Source organism: Neopelma chrysocephalum, unplaced genomic scaffold (assembly GCF_003984885.1).
Source record: "Neopelma chrysocephalum unplaced genomic scaffold, ASM398488v2 Primary Assembly neopelma1_75, whole genome shotgun sequence".
Taxonomy (NCBI): Eukaryota; Metazoa; Chordata; class Aves; order Passeriformes; family Pipridae; genus Neopelma; species Neopelma chrysocephalum.
In genome coordinates, this window is record NW_020897736.1 from 12,566,388 (window position 1) to 12,585,637 (window position 19,250).

At 48.7% G+C, this 19,250-nt stretch overlaps 1 protein-coding gene across 1 annotated transcript in view; it reads right to left on the reverse strand.

Moving 5' to 3' along the window:
• Positions 1-19,250, reverse strand: part of IGDCC3 (immunoglobulin superfamily DCC subclass member 3) — a 97,170-nt gene that overhangs the window by 9,873 nt on the left and 68,047 nt on the right. Inside the window, exons 6-7 of the mRNA XM_027688475.1 lie at positions 14,405-14,563; positions 7,168-7,333 (exon numbers count right to left, since the gene is read on the reverse strand). Of these exons, the coding sequence (XP_027544276.1) occupies positions 7,168-7,333; positions 14,405-14,563 (325 nt within the window). The remainder of the gene's footprint in view (positions 1-7,167; positions 7,334-14,404; positions 14,564-19,250) is intronic.

A 19,250-nucleotide genomic window follows, 5' to 3' on the forward strand; every position in this document is an offset into this window, starting at 1 on the left:
GACCACAAGGCCTCCAAGCTCCAGCATTATCTTCTTGGCTTAGGCCAAAGCTCACATGAGCTTTTTGCTATTTTTCTGTAAGAAATGACCCAAAACTAACCAAATCCACACCCACTGCTTGCTTCTAGGGAGAAATAAATTACTTTCTTCTCCTGCAGTGAATTCCAGGTGGATGTGGGACTTGACTGCACAGAAGTAAATCCCAAGCATTCCTGCTGATGCAAGGGGCACTTCATGGCTTTTTGGGAATCATAATCAAAGCTGCCTTTTATGTAAATGAAAAATTGAACATTGGAAGTGGAGATGATAAATAACCTGCCACTGCCTGCCTGTATGTCAGAACAAATGCTTCTTCTAATTGCAGCAAAATATTGGCCTTCCTGTATTAAAATTTATTATTGCCGTTGATTTAACATTCCTATTTCTGCCTTGCAAATTATCGAGGGCCATGGTGAGTGAGCAAATGTTTAACAGTCATCTATTTATGTCCTGTGCCTTTGTTTCCTTGGAAACATTGTAAATGGAATATCAAATGTGATGGTTTCAGCTGATATGGTGATTTTCGAGAATCAGCCCTAAGCTCCTCTCATAGCCACGGGCTCAACGTATCTGATTAAATGGAAGGAGAAAGGCAGAGCTGGGAGGGGGCGCAGGGAGGAAGGACCCGATGTGTGGCTCAGCTGTGTCAACAAGGGCTGACTCCTGCGAGGACAGATGGCAGAAGGCAGGATTACGCCATCCCAGAGCTGCACTCCCAGCCCTGCACAAAGCAGATGTGTGGAAGGAGCAGCAGCACTTCCCTCTGCCCCGTCAGTGCAGGGATTATTTCCATGTGGCTGCTGCGCATCTGGGCACCCAGGAGTGGCCAGGCCGGGCTGGGGCACGAGTCAAGAGCAGCCCTCAGCTTCCCAGGCACAAAGCAGCCCTGGAATAAGGAGTATTTAGGCTCTGCTGTCTCCAAGTGTATTTATTTCTTTTACGTGGGGAGAGGAAAAGATGCAGAGGAGGGAAGAGGCTGGAAAGCAGTGCAAGGTACCTGATGACAATGGTGTGATTCTGAGGCCAAAGATTTCTCTCTCCTGGGAGGATTGGGGGGTGAGCAAAGCTCTTCACACATGACACAGCTGATGTGCAGGATGCCAGTGGTCCTGGGAAGGACAGCACTTGGCCACTGGGACCCAGAGCTGAGCAGAGCCTCTGTCATGCACAGTCAAGTCAGAAGAAATAAATAAAACATTCTATGCAAAGCTGACATGGCAGGTAGCTGGAAACTTGCTTCAGGCTTCAAAAAGGTCATTTTCATTGAGATTTACTCAGCTGTGTTTGGATGAGCTGTGAAATGAGAGTCTTGGCCACCTGGAGTCCACATTACCTGGAATGATGTGCAGGCAAGGGGGCAGTAACACAGCTGGATTTTTGGCTATGCGAGTGTGGAGAAGTTGGTGAGCAGAATGCCCAGCATCTAAACATCATCTTTGTAAGAAAAAGGGTTTTCTCTCTCTGTGGGACCCTCTGACACCCACGGGCAGACCTCCAAAGGAGGCTTCCTGCAAGCCCAGGCGTGACCTCAGAAACTGGCAGCTGCCCTGAGGAGGGCAGGGGCTGGCAGTGAGTTACATGAACCCCAGCGTCATCCCAGCTGATATCTGTGCATCCATTTCCACCTCAGCTACAGCCAAACTCTCCCTGCCTTCACCCACTGCATCACCTCCCAGGATGTGGAGGATGAGGAGCAGCACGGCCAGTGTTCAGTCCCAGGTTTCGCTGCTTTTTGTCTTTTTCTTTTTATTTTTTTAAGGAAGCTCAAACAAAAGGAAAATATGTAGTTGCCGTGTGAGGAGGTGCAGAGCGTCTCTGTGAGTCAACCATCTGAAATATGCAGTGTCCTTTTACTTCTTCCCGTCAACAGGAAAAAAGATCTGTCACTTTGGGACATCTGCTGCGGGAAAACTTTCCCGCGAGTGCCAGACTGGCAGCGCCGTGAGCACGTCAGACGAGGCGAGATGCCAGAAGGCTTTCTGCTGGTCACCAGAGCCGCTCGGCGAGCCCAGGGCTCCATCACATCCCCGCACAATGCCCTGACAGGCATTGATGGAAGTGGGGAGAGGAGCCGCTGCAGATTCACACACGGCTGAGCTGAAACGAGAGGCCTCCGCTGCTCGAAAGCCGCGCTATTCCCAAGCTGTCTTCCCAGCTCATAGGCAATCAGGATGACTGATCTGGCTCGGGTCAAGGGTCCAGGCCGGTGACCAGAGATTGGTTTTCCAAAGGCTCCTCTGAAAAAGTCTGCAAACTGAAGGAAGCCCCTCCATCGATTCAGCAGCACAAAGAAGAGGGGCCCATCTGGAAGGGCATCGGCCTGTGCGCACACAGGCACAAAGGAGGGAGTGTGGTAAAATTAATGCAGAGCGCAGGCTGTGGCCAGCAGGGACAGCGGTTTAAGTGCCAGCAGCTACAGAAAGCCACCAGTGCCACATTGGGATGCCCCATCCCTGCTCTGTTATGGACTGTGTTGTGCCGCACTGCACCGGATGATCCGTCCCTGGGCTGCCAGCCGGTGCCGCGCTGGAAAGGAGCCTTTGCCCTCCGCAGTGCTGGCTCTTGGCAGCTTTGCAGAAATGCCCTGTATTCTGAAGATTCCCTCATACAGGCTGAGAATAAGGTGCAAACCTTGAAGAGTGACACTCAGCAGCCCAGAGGGACACTGTATATCACCCTCAGTCCTTTAGAAGCATGTCCTTACACATCCAGAAATTAAATAACATGCAGGGTATCCTAGGTGAAATTGGGTCGGGTTATGCAGGAGAAGGAACCCTTTCCAACTGGTTTATACTCAGCAGGTACTGCAGCCCCCTGGCCAGGATCGCAGCCCGATTCTGCCGCTACAGACTCACCCAAGCACAGCTTCTGGAGGGATGTTGCTGGTCCCAGCCACTCACTCTGTTTTCATGAGCCAGAGAGTGCAATCTCAGACTTAACTGAATCCTTTCCCAGGGAGGGAACAGAAAAGTCCTCTGCAGGACCATGGGGAAGCACAAAACACCTCAGGATCACACTGATGCCCTACTGCTTAGCGGGGCTTTGGATGTTCGTGCAGAGACTCTCCTTGCAAAGGCCATTTCCACATGTCTTCCAAAGTCAAACCCATAAATTATTCTTAAATAAGGAGCAGCTGGTTCACATCCCAGTTCTCCACATACTTATTTGTCATGGGAACTGAAATATGATTTGCTATATGGTACCCTGCCCACAATCACAACAGCCTTCAAAGGCACAGCATAAAGAACCTGCAGGCTGCTCTGTCCCCCCTTAAGGGGTCCAAATCCCTACAAATCCAAGAGTTTGTGGGGTGTGTGCACCACAAAGGGATGTACAAACCCATCTGCATCTCTCTGCACCCAGCTAATGTGGGTTTTACAGAAAAAAGCCACTCTGTGAAGGACAGGCTCTGGTTTCCCTGGGTTTGGTACCAAAAAGATTGTCTGGTTCCAAGTGCTTGGATCTTTGTGCTTGAAGGCCCCTCTCTGTATCATTGCTGGGGTTAAGCAGCATGACGAGTTCAAGAAGAGCAAAGTTGTCCTTAAGTTCATTTAAGAAGGAATATTTTCCCTGATGAACCTTGACCATTCACGGCCCTTGAAGTGAGACATTCCCAGAGCACTAAACCAAGTGCAGACCAGTGAGGAGGAATTTAAAAAGGAGACAGTTCACCAGCAAAGGTCACCAAGGAGAGCAAACGCCACCTGAGCCTGGATCCTAACAAAGCCTTTTTCCGCTGGAACAAATGAAGTCCCTTAATTACCATTTCGTAAATAAAATCTTCTTGAAAAATCAATATTTAGAGCCTGCCTTCTCTGAAGATGTTGGCCTTTGTTCCTTGCTATTATGGCAACATAAACCCCATAGTGTGATATACTTCTGGGCTGAAAATTACCTCCCCAAACCTCACTGGGTCAAAGGAAGAAGAGCAATAAACCTTTCAGAGTGATGATTCAGGGACTATTTCATGCTTCCTTGTAAATTTTGAAGTAATAACATAGAAGCATGATTTTTAAATATGCCCATGGTTAACTTGGCCAGTAACCACCCCTTCCTCCTGCAGTGATACTCCTGCTTTTGGGATGGCTGGTGATGCCAGGTGGGAATTTTGCTAGAAATGGCCATTACACCTCTCAGGCATTTGGATTGTGATCAACCCAATTCACTCCAGGAGCAATACAGGCATCTCAGATCTTCAGACAGGGACAGACCCTGGACACAGGGATGACTCCACCAAAGTCCAAAAAGCTCCATCAGCTTCTCCACCTGAGAGCTTGGTTCAGTGCAGCATCAGCCCACAGCTATCAGCTCCATCCCCAGCGTGGCAAGGCAGCCCCACCATCAGCTCCTTCAGTCATTTTTATTCACAGCTTTTAATGGAAAACCCCACAATTCCCCACGCCTGAGCCTTCATGCATTTTTCATTAACAATTATCCGCTATCCCAGAACTGCTTTTGATTTTTTGCTAATCATCGATTGGCTATTTTGTTCCCACACAGCTGGCATTTTCAAAACATAACAACCACCTCTGGAGAGGGCACAGCAGAAGGCTGATCTTTAATGCTAATGTGCCCAGAAACCGTCAACACATCAGGTGATGGGAATTCACATCTGAGGGACCACGAGGGAGGAGGTATTTATCGGACGCAGCCTGTGAGGCTGATTTTACTGTGCTGTAAGACTGGAAATCACTTAGCAAGTGACTCTCTGGTGTTGCATCCGCAGCCACATCCAATTTCCAGTCAACCCTGTCCTGAAGCTGCTGTCCCATCCCAGCAATGATGGGCTTCTGGAGTCCCCTCACCTTGTGGGTTTGCTGTGGTTGGGTTTGGAGCTACTGCACGTGTGGGTGAGGGAGATGCCCAAAGGCCCTTCCCAACTCTGAGGAGCAACAGTCCAAGGGATCCATCAGCTGTGGGTTTGTGCAGTCATGCTGCTGCACGCAGGAGTAGGCCTCAAGCTGTAAAAGCAAAGCAGCATCTCAAATGCACCATCTTCTGCAGGTCTGGACCTCACTTCTGGTTGTGTTAATTTACAAAAATGAAGTTGCTCCTAAAGACACATTTTGCAATCAATTAGCACATGATATGTTTTGGGATGATTCACTCTTCCTTTTTTTTCCTAAAGATCCCTTCGGGGGCATTCAGACCTCTATGGCAATATTAAGCAGAGTTTTAATCCAAATGAATTTTCTAGGAAACCATGTAATCTAATTAAAAAGCTCATAGTGCAGTTTAGTAGCTTCATTACTAGTAGATTCGAGATCCATCTTTATACAGACATATATTTTCCAAGTGCAATAGACTGACAAATCCAAGGCATAACCACAAACTGATTCTGCCTGGAACTAAGTGAGTTACAGCACTTTGTCATGCCCATGAGAGTGAAACAAAGGACAACTTGAAAAAGCTCAAAAAAACCCCCCCATCCGTCAATGTGTCTCCTCCAATTCATGGAGCTCCCAGACCTGCTGCACCAGCGAGGGCATTTTCCAGACTGACAGCTTTGGAAACACCAGGCATGGCCACTTGCCTGAGGCTGGGGGTTGGAGTAGACCAAGACTAGTGCGAAAGAAGACAAAAGTTCAACACTGTCGAGTACAGTGGCCTTAGGGCTCAGCTTTACAATCGTGTTACTATGGCTTGAGAAGATGCCACGTGTCAGCTGAGCCCTAAGAACGGGCTGAGCTCCCTCAGCCTGTGCCAGATGCTGTAATCTGATCATTTAGATCGCTGTGGAAAAGACTGATGCTAAATTGCATTAAATGATTCCCATAAGAAATCGGTTCCAGCGACGTTCACCAAGTCGCAGCTCATGTGCACATGTAGAGCAGCTCCAGGCACAGGGACCTGGCCAGAAGACAGGATCATGACCAAAGATCCGACTTCTACTTCCCTCAAACAGTGAAAAGGAATGATTTCACAGGCAAGGCATCTGGGTGCAACGCAGAGCTGGATTCAGTGTCGGTTTTGTCATGGATTTAATGACCGCTCTGGAATCTTTGGTCACTTCTGACTCTGCTTCCTCATCAATAAAAGGGGATGCACTAATTTCCCTTCTCCCATCTCCGCTCTGTACGTATCACAAGGGCAGACATGCCTCAGAAACCCATGTAATGAGCTAGAAGATCACAAGCCTGCTGTGAGTGGCATCTGCATGTGCACACACAAAGCTCCCTGAAGCTCTAAAAACTCCCAGCTCAGAGAAAACCTCCACTGACAGAGATTTTATTATAACTCACACCTTATCCTTCTTCCATCCTTCACATAACAAAGCTTTACAAAGCCCTCAAACCTGAAAACAAAAAGCTGTATTATATAGAAACTTAGAAAAATAAACTCATTCTTCTCCCCGGAGGAACAAGTCATGGTGCCTGCACCGCACTTCCCAACTGTCTAAACTGACCTCCAGTGAGGCTGGGTAGCTGCTTTCATGAGACACATCTGTTAATACAGAGAGTAGCTATATGACACCACAGAGTACAAACCTCTACCAATAATTCAGGTTTACAACACAGGTGCTATTATTTTGTAGTATATTGTTCCATGCTATTTCCATAGAAACTACATCGTCGACTTGTAATTTTCCCACTAAGTGCATCCCACTGTATCATTTCCTCAGTACAAACATCCCCATCCCCTCACAGGAAAATGCAGTTATTTAGTACTCAGAGAAAACACTCTTCCCTGGTGAGATAAAAGGCTGAAGTTTAGTGAAAGTCAGGTTCCGTGCAAATATTATTTCTAATGTATTTGCATTTGCACACCCAGGCAGGTTAATGTTCAAGGGTTAAACACAGTTTCTCCAGTGCAGAGTGAGTGTGGTTCCTGTCAGCTCCAGGGACAACATTTAGTCCTTCCAGAAATACCCAGATGATGACCAGGACAAAAGAGTAACTTTTACTGGGTTCATGTATCAACAGTCAAAGTCTAATGCTCATGTCCTGGCACAAAAAAACCCACAGAGCACTGAAATATAAGCCTACAAGATGCAGGTAGCAGGAGCAGTATCAAAGTCCAAATTGAAGCCACAGATCTGCTTCTGAACTTTTCCACCTTCAGATCATCTCTTTGCTATGCAGAAAGCAACCCAACATCCCTTTGCACTGCAGTGCCAGCAGGACTTACCTGTTGTTATTCTTCAGCTTGATGTGGTCGCTGGTCTCCAGGATCTGCCCGTTCCTCAGCCAAGTGATCTGGGGAGGGGGTTCTCCTTGGGCCACACACGTGAAGATGGCAGTGGTCCCCACTGGCCTGGAAATGGACTGGGGATGCTGCACAAACTCTGCAGGGGCTGTGAGGAGGAAGGAGAAGGAGGGTGAGAAAAGTCATGATGATCCCTCTTCATCCTGCTACAAAGAGTAACTTTGCAAGTAAGCCTTGTCTGACTGGGAACATGGGATACTTGGCCGAGCCACAGCATAGGTAGCAGATAACTGGTTTGGATGGTGTGTCTGTGATCAGTGCTATTTGGTTGCCCATCCTGGCAGTCACAGCTTCATAGAAGGCACCTGAAGGCCATCTCAGAACTGATGGAGAGCTGAGGTGAGTCCTGCAGGGTTCAGACAAAGAGCAGCAAGGTTTAAGCCCCCTTACCTCTCCCCAGTCTTCCACTGAAAGCAACCCCAATTATGAAATTGGGAAGATGTGCTGTTTCATCAATGGCAGAGTGAGATCAACACCCTGGCTTTGCCCAAAGGACCTGTATAGCATCAGCAAACTGCTCCAAATGGAAAGAAATGTATGGATGTGGTACAGCAATCTGGCAGGGAGTTCTCTCCCCAGTAAATATCAGATTTGCTGCAAATCTCCTGGCACCAAGAGATTGGGGAACCTTTTTTACCCCAGATCTGCAGCCTGGGACCATTGGGGGTCCTGCCAAGCCTGGCAGGAGACTCCACCATGCCTGTAGCTGCTGCTCACCTTGTCACCAAATGTTTTCACCTTTGACAATAACATTCTTAAACAGAAAGTGATTTCCCCCTTCCAGCAGCTCAAATTAGATTTAAAATCATTTATCAGAATAAACCAGCATATCAGCCTACAGAAAACAGGGCCTGACAGACACAGCCAAAGAGGTGAGATTATTCAAGCAGTTCTGCTTCAAAGGGCAAAGTGATAAATATACTCCACGTTGCGGCTGAAACCTAAAATCAGGTGGAACCAGCAGCAGCCACAATGAAGACAAACAGATATGAGGCACAGGCCCATAATAAATTCACTGACTAATGTCACATAACCGATGGCTGGTGTTAAATTTTTAGGACAAAAGCAAGATTATGCAGGGAGACCCACTCAGTGCCACTCACCGGCATTTTCCAAGCATGGGGCTGGGGGGCTCTGCCACCAGCAGAGATGTAGGGATGGGAGAAGGGAGCAAACTGGTCCAGCAAATGTGTTGAGGGGTGGCCAGGTTGCAGGCAGGATGCAAGAGCTGAGCCTTGTGCTTCATGGCCAAAACAGCCCTCGGGGTTTGCTGTAGCAGTTCAGGGGGATAAAGCTCTTCCTCAGCTGTGTGTAGGCAAGGAAGAGCACTGCTGCTGCTGCAACGTGGCCCAATTGCAGCGAAAGGTGTTTGTGTGTGTGAGTGAAGTCATGCATGTTGCAAGTCCTGCAAGCAGGAAGACACAGAAATTCATCACAGAGCCCGTCCCCCTTAAAGGAGCTCCCCCCTTCATTTTTAATAATCATAGGGAAATGGAGCATGGCACTTCCGTTGGTGTCTGCCAACAGAGTTTATTGTCAGGCCACTGCAGCTGGCACTCTGGTCTACTAATGGACCTTATCTCAGCAATCAAATGGACACATATTTCCAGAACCTCCCACTAAACTTCCCAGGTGCCAATCAACCTCTTGTCCTTTTACTTCCCTCCTGTGTTTTTCCTCCTCTAGACCTACAGTTTAAAATAAAATCCAGGACACAGGTTCAATAAAAGTTGAGAGCAAGGATAAACCCCTCTTCCCTGCAGTGAATGGTCCCTTTGTGGCGTGCAGTGAGAACATTAGAGACTTGATTTCCCTCATCCTCCCACCCCCTGCTTTGTGCTGGCGTGGTTTTGCGGGAGCAATTATTTTGCAAGTGGCTGTGCACCTCCCTGCTTTCATCTGGGCTCACGAGCTGCACCCACAGTCCTCGCAGGTGCAAACCCACGATGCCAAGGAAGGGCACAGCCACCTTCCAGCTCCTTGCTGCAGCTTCATTAAAGGTCCTGCTTGGCTCTCTGCCTCCGCCTCCCCCCTCGCTCCATCAAATCTCAACCCCACCGTTTGTTGAGCAGAAACAAAGTTTAAATATGGAAAGAAGCATCCGGCATAACCCTGCTGGAAGCACTGGCTCTCCTTATCCTCCCTCATTAGCCCGTGTCAAGAGGGAGTAATTGGAGCGGTGTCGCGTGTGACTCGGGGTAACGAACGTGCAGCTGCGGCCGCTGGCTCGGCGCCAGTGGTGCTGTTCAGTGCCACGGCCCCGCAGGTTCCTTGGGTCCCTGCTCCCCTCTGCCATCCCTCCTCTTTGCTGCCCCACTAAACACCACCAGAGCAAAGCCTCAGCCCCTGTTTAACTTGCTCAAACTCTCTGGGGCGCAGGCTCCCTGGAATGGCTCCCACCTCTGCTGTGCTGAGCTGTCCTTGCTCCGTGGCATCCCTCGCTGCAAGACTTGGATGCCCTTCTGCTGCTCCTGCTCCTCCTGGCTTTCCCCAGGCATTGCTCTGTCCCTTTCAGGTCTCATCCTACTCCTTTTGGTGCAGAAGGAGCAGCAGAGTGGAGCTGTAGCGGCAAAACGGCCCAGGTTGTCGAAGCAAAAACCCATGGTCTGGAAACCCATGGAGTTAAAAAGAAATGGTCTGAACACCACCAGGGTCCTAACATGGACATTGCTCCAAGGAGATGCTCCTCTGCTACCCTGGACCCGGTGTCCATACCAGTGTCCTCAGGCAGAGTGCCCTCAGGCAGCTGCTGGTGCATGTCTTGGGGTAAATGGCTCCTTTCCTGGACAGAAGAATGTCTGCTCTCCTCTTCCTGGGTCCTCTCCCTACCCTTCCAAACAATTTCAACAGGAACCAAGAATTTGCCATCTCTGTCCCTGGATTAGTGGAAAGGGAGCAGAAGCCAAGCTCTGCCTGCTGCCAGCCCTGCCTGGAGCCAAGCCCTGCCTGCTGCCAGGCCCCCAGCCCTCGTCATTCATAATTAATAGAGCATCTTGTCAGGGCTCATCCCACCCTGCACGGACATGCAGGACATGCCTGAACCCCTCTCCCTCTTTCACATTAAATGCCAAAAGGCCATTGCAGGCAGCCAGAGGAAGCGTTTCTCAGCCCTCCACCAAGATCTTAACACAGGGACTAATGGAGATCACTGCTAAGAGCAGAGGATTCACACCTGGCAAGGAGGAGTGGGCAGGATCCAGCCCTGGCTTGTGAAGTATGAAGAAACCAGAGCATTGATTATTCAAGACTTAATGGGAGGGAGGGGATCATGCAGTTGTAATGAATATTTAAAGGCGTGACATTGGTATCCAAAAGCAATAACGCTTCAAATCACCCCCAGAATCATTAACAAAGTGATTCAATAGCTTTTACTGTGCTCAGCAAACTGTGATAGCAATGGAGATGCACTGTCACACCGGCTTGTAATGGGAGACCCAGATGGGCTCCATCTCTCTGGGGACATCTCATGTCAGCAGGGACACCAGTGTGTCCCCCAAGACACCAGGGAGCTTCACTCTCCTTGCCATGAGGTTGTGGTGTGGTGCTTATTGCAGCACCTGATGGCTCAGAGAAGGTCCCAAGGATCAGGGAGCACTGACAGGTCACTGAGAAGAGCCTAAGGATTAGGGAGCACTGAGACAACGCTCCAGTGCCAAACAGATCCATACTGCACCTCAGTATGAAGGGTCAATAATTCTCAAGTAGCCTGTGGCGGGGGGGAGGGAGGGAGGCTGGGGTGAGGAGAAGGAAGAATAACATGGAAACAACAAAACCTCATAAATTAGGCTAGTGGCACCTACAATAAGGGCATCAAGCAGAAGGCAGGTCAACAGGGAAGTCAGTCAAGCACAGCAACCGGTGACAGGAGATTTAAGACAACTGCTGCTCACTTGGCTTCTCTCTATTGACTACAGAGGATGCCCAGATGCTTATGTGAGTGATGTAAGTAGCAGTGATGGGACTGCAAGGACCAAAAATGGAACCTGTGCTCATGTTCCCTGGAAAATAGGCAGAGACCACTCAAGGAGGCTGTCGTGGAGGCTGTCCTTCAGCCCTCATGACATTCTTGTCCCAGCAAGGTGCATGTTGGAGCTCCACAGCAGTGGGATATGTTCCCACATCCCCTACTAGTGTAGTCCTGGGAGAGTGCTCCAGAGGGCTCAGACACCCCAGCTCACTCCAGCATCCTGATAGACAAGATTTGAGCACCCACCTGTCCCTGCATGGTGGCTCTTCTTGAGAAAGAAAATGTGGACAGGAAGGGAACTGGGGGAACTGTCCATGAGGGACACTGACTCAAGCAGCACATACTGAAACTGGTTTGCAGTGCAAATTTAGGGCTAAACTCAAAGGACAAACCAAGTACCACAGAGCCAAGCCTAAGCCACAGCAACTGCAATGCATCTGCTTCTGAATTCCACCCCACAGCCACGCCTCGTGATGCCAGCGAGCAAGAACGATGGAAGAAACATCAGGAAGTGCAGCGGTGGCCAGATCTGCTGGACCAAGGAGCGCTGCCCGGTCCTGCCAGCAGAAAGCAAGGCAAACAAGGCAGTCATTGTCAGCAGAGCCTTCAAACCCATGTCCTTAAGATAGGCCCTCATTTATGAGATGGGATCTCATTTTTCTGCATAGCTTTCAGGAGGAAATGAAGCGTGGAGTGGAGAACACTGGTGACCATCTGGCCATTCACAGCCCATCAGTTTGTTATGACACCAAACACATAATAAAGCACAAAGGATTGCACAGGAGGCAGAGGGAAAGCGCTTTGATATATTTTTTTCCCTTTCCACCGAAGCCTGCTCTTCCCTCGCCCCACATGCACACACACCCTCCGCTTCAGCCAGCGCTGCATTCGGCCCTTCCACAACTCCCCCCGTGAGACTTTCACTGGCAGCTCGGCACAAAGCAATATTCAAATGGCTGCGCCGGGATCTGAAGGGAAAATGGAAACTTTCTTGTGTGAGAACCTTACAAAAGAGATCAAAGGAGCCTAAATGGCCAGGGGAGGGCGGGGAGGGAGGGAGCGGGGGGATTGACGCCTTCTCCTCTGGAGGGAGGAGGAATTCCCAGGAAGATAATAAGATGGCGTTAGATGATCTGAAGGAAAGCCTGCACTGGGAAAGGACATTACTGCAGGAGGAAGAGCAGAGCCCTGCGCTGGGACACCTCTGCTCATGCAGCTGCTGTGATGGGACAAGGACCACCGCTGGCAGCAGGAGGGAGGACGTGGTCTCAGCCCCAGCTTCCTGCCAGCTTCTTGCCTTACAACAGGAAACATCACCCTTTCTCCCCGTGTTTCCCACCTATAAAACGTGCCTCCTTCAAAAGGCATGGGGCAAGTTAATTTGTGCCTCCGGGCACTTCAAGGGCCCCTGAATAAAGGCAGCAAGTACCTGGCCTGGCGTGCTTTGAGGACGCTGTATTGTCCTAACCCTGTGCTAACTTCCTCTCCAACCAGGCTTTTGATAGCCAGCTCTTTGCTTTTCTTCTCTTTACGGATGTAATTTGCATCGCTGACATCTTGACAAAGATAAAACCCACAGTCTCCCATGTCAGTCATTATCGCTGTTTTCTTCCCAGACAAACCTGAACAGCAATCATTTGTACCTCTCAGCTGGAAAATTCAGGCAAAATGAGATGCAGAGGAAGGAAAAGCTGCTTCCAGAGGGAGGGTGAGCAAACCTGGGATGAGCTCAGCTGCCAGGCCAGGGTCTGCCATTACCCTGCCTGGGCAACAACAGTCCCCCAGAAAACATGAAGCATTTTAAGGATGGGCAACACAGGTTGGGGTCCTGGGCACTGCATCTCATGTCTAAGGGCTACACCAAGGACACATTGGCCACACTCCTCCACACCACTGTCAACTTCTCTGCTGATGCTGAACGCAAGAGCATCCCTCCCCCACAGCAAGGCTGGGCTCCAACAGCCTGTGATCAACATTTTAGGGACAAATTCTCATCTTGGTTCCCTGGACAAAAATACATAGTAATTCTACCCCAGCTGAATGCCAGCACCAGGAAGTGATGTTCAACTCTCCAAAAAGCTACTGATGTGTAGCAATGAGAAGTTGTGCTACCTTTCACCCTCTTATCCAGTTGCTAACAGGAGCAGTCAACAGTATTCAATAGCTGTATTTTTAAAATTTCATAGATTTTCCAAGTACCTTCTTTTGTCTCTGCCTCCCTTCCTCCTGGACATCAGCTTGGCATTTGGGTTTAGGAAGCCTCTGCTACATGTCCCATGTGCAGAGCTGTCCTGTAGCAGCTCCAAAGGGTTTTATCTACAGCAAACTTGCTCTTCATGCCTGGGTTGGTGTTTATTAATAAGAAGAGTCATAGTTGTGCCAGCTGGGAGGTCCTCTGGTTGCACTGCTCACCCAGAAATCCAGAGTTTTCACCTCCTCTCATGTCTGATCAGCACCTGGGGCTCAGGGGGCATGAGCAGCCCTGTACAAGCACCCTTTCTACATTGCTCCTCCCTGGTTGGCTGGATCACCACCAGCTCCTGGGATCTGTCAGGTGAGCATCAGGGTTGGAGCAGGGCACTTTGCCCATCACCAGCATGAAAGGTTCAATTAGCAGCTCCGGCAGGAGGTGTGTAATTTTAGATTCAGGATATCATCAGTCAATAGTTAATGAGTGAACTGATGAGAGCACGAGATGCTTTAAGTGGACGAGCTTGAAGAGGAGGTGAGTGTCTGTAATCAGGGGCGGATTGCTGCCATTCAGAGCACGCTGCCAGCTGGGTTTGCCTTCTCAAATACTTGCCTGGTTCCCCTCACCATGGAGACTGGTTGCACGGAGCTTGTGGAGGGGATTTGTGTGGTTTCTTCAGTGCTGATCTCTACTCTGGGCTGAACTGCCCTTTGCAAATAGCATTTCAGGACAGTTGCTTCGGGTAGAGGAGAAACCTGCATCCCATGGGCATGGCCCCAAAGGGTGCTTCACTCAGGTCACAGCAGCAGGCTCAGACACTATCTACTGCTGAAGAAACCAGTCCTGCAGACTTTTTGGAAATGGTTTTAGACTTATTGGTGCTGTTTCAGTTGGAGAGCAATACTCCATGAGTGGTACCTACTACTGGATATCTCTGCAGTCAGCAGCTGTCCAACCCACACCATGACAGTGCCCAGGGGCCGTGTGGAGAGTTTGCTCACCTTGTACCACGAGGCTGCCCTGGGCCGTCCTGCGCACACGGGTGCCGGGTTTGTTGGCGGCGCACACGTAGATTCCAGAGTGCTGCACGGTGAGGTCTGAGATCATGAGGTTTCCTGTCCCCAGCACCTGGATCCCCTCCACACCAATTGGGCGACCATCTGAAAGGAGGGGAGAAGGACAAGAGTCACATGCTGGACCTCTGTGCGAGGTTCCCCGGGACACAGCCCTCAGTGAGGTCCAGTATAGGCACTTACGGAGTGGTGCCATGTTCTGTTACTGGGATTTGCCAAGTAAGGTCAGTGGGATTCAGCAAGACACAGTTCAATAAAGAGGCTAAACCAAGGTAAATCATCTCAGCTTCTGCAAGCTATTGCCTGGGTTCTTATATTAGACCAACAAGGATCCAACCAGCTCAACAGCCTGTTTCCAATGGAAAGGCTCCGGGAAGAAGAAGTCTAGTGAGCCTGCAGCAGTGCTTCCCTGATGCACTCTCCCAGTCACCAGCAATTTATGACCTGGTGACTTCCCGACCCAGAAGTGACACTTTTTTGCCTGCTAAGCCTTGATGGATTTTTTGTGGCTTTGAAAAATACACGAAGACCAGATTTTCAACTCCTCAGCTCTTGAACACACAGTAGCTCAGGGCCAAGGAGCCAAACTCTGAGCTGGTGGTTACATCTCCTCAGATGCTTTGGCTTGGAAGGGAAATTGGAAAGGGCTGCCTCCATCCTGAATGATGGATCTGAGGCATGTGACATAGTTCAGTATCAGGGAACTCACTTTTTTTTCCAACAAAGCTTGTTTTCTCTGGAAAATTCCCAGCCAGCTCTAATTACAACGTGTTTCATTAGTATCAGGCTATTGCTTTTTATTGTTTCATTGATTTGTGTTTTAAGGCACTGTCTGACAAAGGCAGCTCTAAATCAGGCCTAGCACGTGTCAGGGTGTCTGAGCAGAGGGCAGGGGAGGAATTTTACTGGAGGAGCAGCTTAAGGGAGCACACTTTCATCAGATGGGAAATGGGAATTCAGTTCTTCTCTCAAGTTTGCTCATGGAGAACCTACAGAAATGTGAGAAGCAAGAACCAGCCCTGGTGATGTCCCCACCCGACCATCCCAAGAGCCCTCCACACTTGTGTGCTCTGCTACAGCAGAAAAATCTGTGTCTTGTGCTTCAAAGGTGTGGTTAGTAGAAGGAAAAATTAATCTGAAAAATTCCTCCTGGAAGCTCTGTTGGAATGTGCCATAATCTTGCCATGAGCTTCATGCTCCAACACAGACAGCATGCAGGGCTAGTTAAAAGTTATCCTGCAATCACATGCTTTAGATGTAATATCACGCTTTGCATAATGAAGAATATTATGAGGATTTGGGCCATTCATAACCAACAGGTTCTGGAATGGATTGGGAAAAGATGAAGCCAAAGCAGTGCTCAAGGAGAGGGACAAACCAATCATCAACCAAGAAATGCTACTTTGCAACCTGCTGCCCAGCCAGTGCTTGGGTCCTCATAGAAAAGCAGGTGATGGGACAGAGAGTCATGTCCCTGCAGCATCAGTGAGGGCAGCACAGGTCATCACCTCGCAAGCCTCGGCCAATGTGTGCTCCTCTCTCCACAGGCCCTGCCAGGACCCTGCTCCAGTGTGGGCTTCCCATGGGGTCACAGACTCCTTTGGGCATCCACCTGCTCCAATCTGGGGCCCTCCATGGGCTGCAGGTGGATCTCTGCTCCCCTGTGGAACTCCATGGGCTGCAGGGGCACAGCTGCCTCACCATGGGCTGCACAGGAATCTGCCCCAGCGCCAGGAGCACCTCCTGCCCCTCCTTCCTCACTGAGCTTGGGGTCTGCAAGGCTGTTCCTCTCATATATTCTCACTCCTCTCTCCAGCTGCAAATGCACATTTTTTGGGTTTTTTCCCCTTCTTAAATCTGTTCTCCCAGAGGCACTATCCCTATCACTGAAGATCCATCTTGGAGCCAGTCGACATTGGCTCCGTTGGATATGGGGGAAGCTTCCAGCACCTTCTCACAGAAGCCACCCCTCTAACTTTCACACTACCAAAACCTTGCCATGCAAACCTAATACAACCACGAAAGCAAGGGATCTCATTTTGGATTAACAGCAATATCACATTAGGAAATACCATCAAAGCATGGACAGAGAGCTACAAAGCACTTCCCAAACCTATCTCATGCCATGCTCTTTAAATATTGTTTTTCAGGAAATTCTGAAACTTAAAGGTTTCCTTGCTTCATTAGGAAGGCAATGCCAGACCCCTTCATTATTTGCATTGCAAAGAAAAAAGCCCAGGTCTTTTAGAGAGAGAGAAAAACAATGCCATTAAGTGATTACATGATCACATAGCTGGCCAAGCCACTGCTGCAGTAAATGGCCCAGTCATTAATAGGACAGTAAAACATGACCTGTCCCACATTTAATGAGCAGTAACAAGGAACCATTCCTTCCAAACAGCACTTGAACTGAAGTGTAGAGAGGTCTGAATTAAATTCAAATTGAACTTGATTTCATCTTTTAAATTAGACCTTTTAGAAGTCTGTATTTACAATAGGCATAAAAATCAAATCTCTCTCTTGAGGGAGGGATGACATCAGTGAAAGATGCAAAGTGGCCATACCTGGATCCTTCATCACTTCATTGCCTTGACAAATACCACAGAAATGTGACTTGAATGTCAGTAGTTTTACTGTATTATTTATAACGTGCTCCATAAATTAAGCATGCAAAGACCCAGCCTGCAGCAGGTACTCCCCACAGTCCAAATACCAGTACATCAGTACATCCTCAGTTCTCTCTCTAGCTCCAACTATTAACTAGAGGTGTGGTGGTCTGAAGAAACATCTCCTGTAAACCAAGAATCTTTCATTTCCCTGGAGGACAAAGCTCTCCAAGCTCAGAAACCTCAGGCATCTGCCATTTGGGTCAGAGAGTGTGACCACCTCTAACAGCCAGCAAAGATCACTGCCAGATGATCCCAGACACCTCTCACTCAACTCCTCCCTTCCAAACAGCACTGAAAAGGGCTTTTAAAGAAATACTTCTACTTTCCCAGCCTACTCCATTCTTCTCACTCTACTGTGCCTCACTCAGCCTGAGCTGTCCTGCAGTCAGTTAGAAGGTCTTCAGCTAATATCTAGTCCAACTTAGCAACATTGACAACACATATAAATAATACAGAGTGTTTACCCAAGAAATTCCTTGCATCCTGAAAGCTCAGCACTTTGCAGAACTGCTGTGCTGAGGGACTTACGTCTCACACCTGCTTTGCAAAGGTTGTTATTTATTTTAACCCTGTTTTCTTTCCACAGAGACCTGAAGAGTGGCTTGGATCAACCAATCCCAACCCTGTGAACCCCAGCATCACTTGCCATCACCAAGTCAAGTCTCCATGGAGGAGAGCTGAAAGACTGCAAAAGCTAACACTCGCTCAGTTCCCAAAGCTCTCGAGACCCATGCAGGCTTGAAACCACTGCTCATTTAACATGACCTTCTACTTCTTTTTATGAAGTCAAAAGCAGAAAATGTGAGGGCTGAAAACAAACCAGTCTGTGTGGAAATGTCACACAGATTCTCTCTGTTGATGTTCAGTTGATGAGGACAGAAGGGGGAAGTTCAGCTGTTGGGAAGAGCAGACAGACCCTAATAAAGGAGACTATTCTCCAAATGGGAGATGTTCGCAAAAGATGCTCCAACTACAGCCTAGTAGAGACTTCACAGAATCATAAAATGGTTTGGGTTGGAAGGGACCTTAAAGACCATCCAGTTCCAACCCCTCTGCCATGGGCAGAGACACCTTCCACTATCCCAGGTTGCTCAGAGCCCTATCCAACCTGGCCTTGAACACTTCCAGGGATGGGGCAGCCACAGTTGCTCTGGGCGACCTGTGCCAGGGCCTCACCGCCCTCACAGGGAAGAATTTCTTCCCGACATCCAAAATAAATCTACCCTCTTTCAGCTTAAAGCCATCCTCCCTTGTCCTATCACCACACACCCTTGCAAAATCTCCCTCTCCAGGCCTTCCTTTAGGCCTGCTTTAGGTACTCCCATGTTCCCTGGTGGGATGGAGTCTGGAAGAAAGATGTCTGCGGTTTGGGAGTCGCATTATTTATTTTTCCAAGGTGTATGTGATGCTTTCTGGAGCCCATTCTCTGCCTGCTAGCTGGGTGATTGGCACACCGGCACCAATTACGGAGCCCCCTTAAAACGTGCCAGGCGATATGAATATGCAACAACACGAACGCCTTTCTTTGATAAGTAGCAAGTAGAAAGAAAGTAACAACTTTCTAATGTTGATCATTTAGGTCTTTTGTGAATTCTTTGTATTGTGTCATAGTAGCCTTCCACTTTTTAGACACATGGGTCTCCTGCTCGGGCGGACACTGGGCACTGTGGATTAGCATATTTAGAGTACATTGCAACAGTTGACTATTCAGTGTGTGAAGTGGTGAAATTTACTCTATTATTTCTAAACACTTACAGGAACGGTGCTCCTGTCAACCAGTCAGCAATCTATTGCAAGCTTCTGTGTCCAATAAGTTACCAATTAATTGGCTCCTACAATTGTTGTATAGTTTACTTCTTGAATGGCTCCCTCTTTAGTAATTTCCTTCCCATTGTGCGGCCCTTTCTGACAACTTCTGTATAACGCTATCAGATAATCACTGTCCTTTCTTTCTCGCCTCACTTTTCTATATCTCTCTAAATAGTTTATTATTCTGCCTTGGTACCTTTTATGGAGGCCAGCTCAGTGGCCTGTCAGTTAAAGGGTAAGGATACATTAAAATCGTCGTTCATTCAAAAGGCTTTGCAGTAAGTGCCCAGGATATT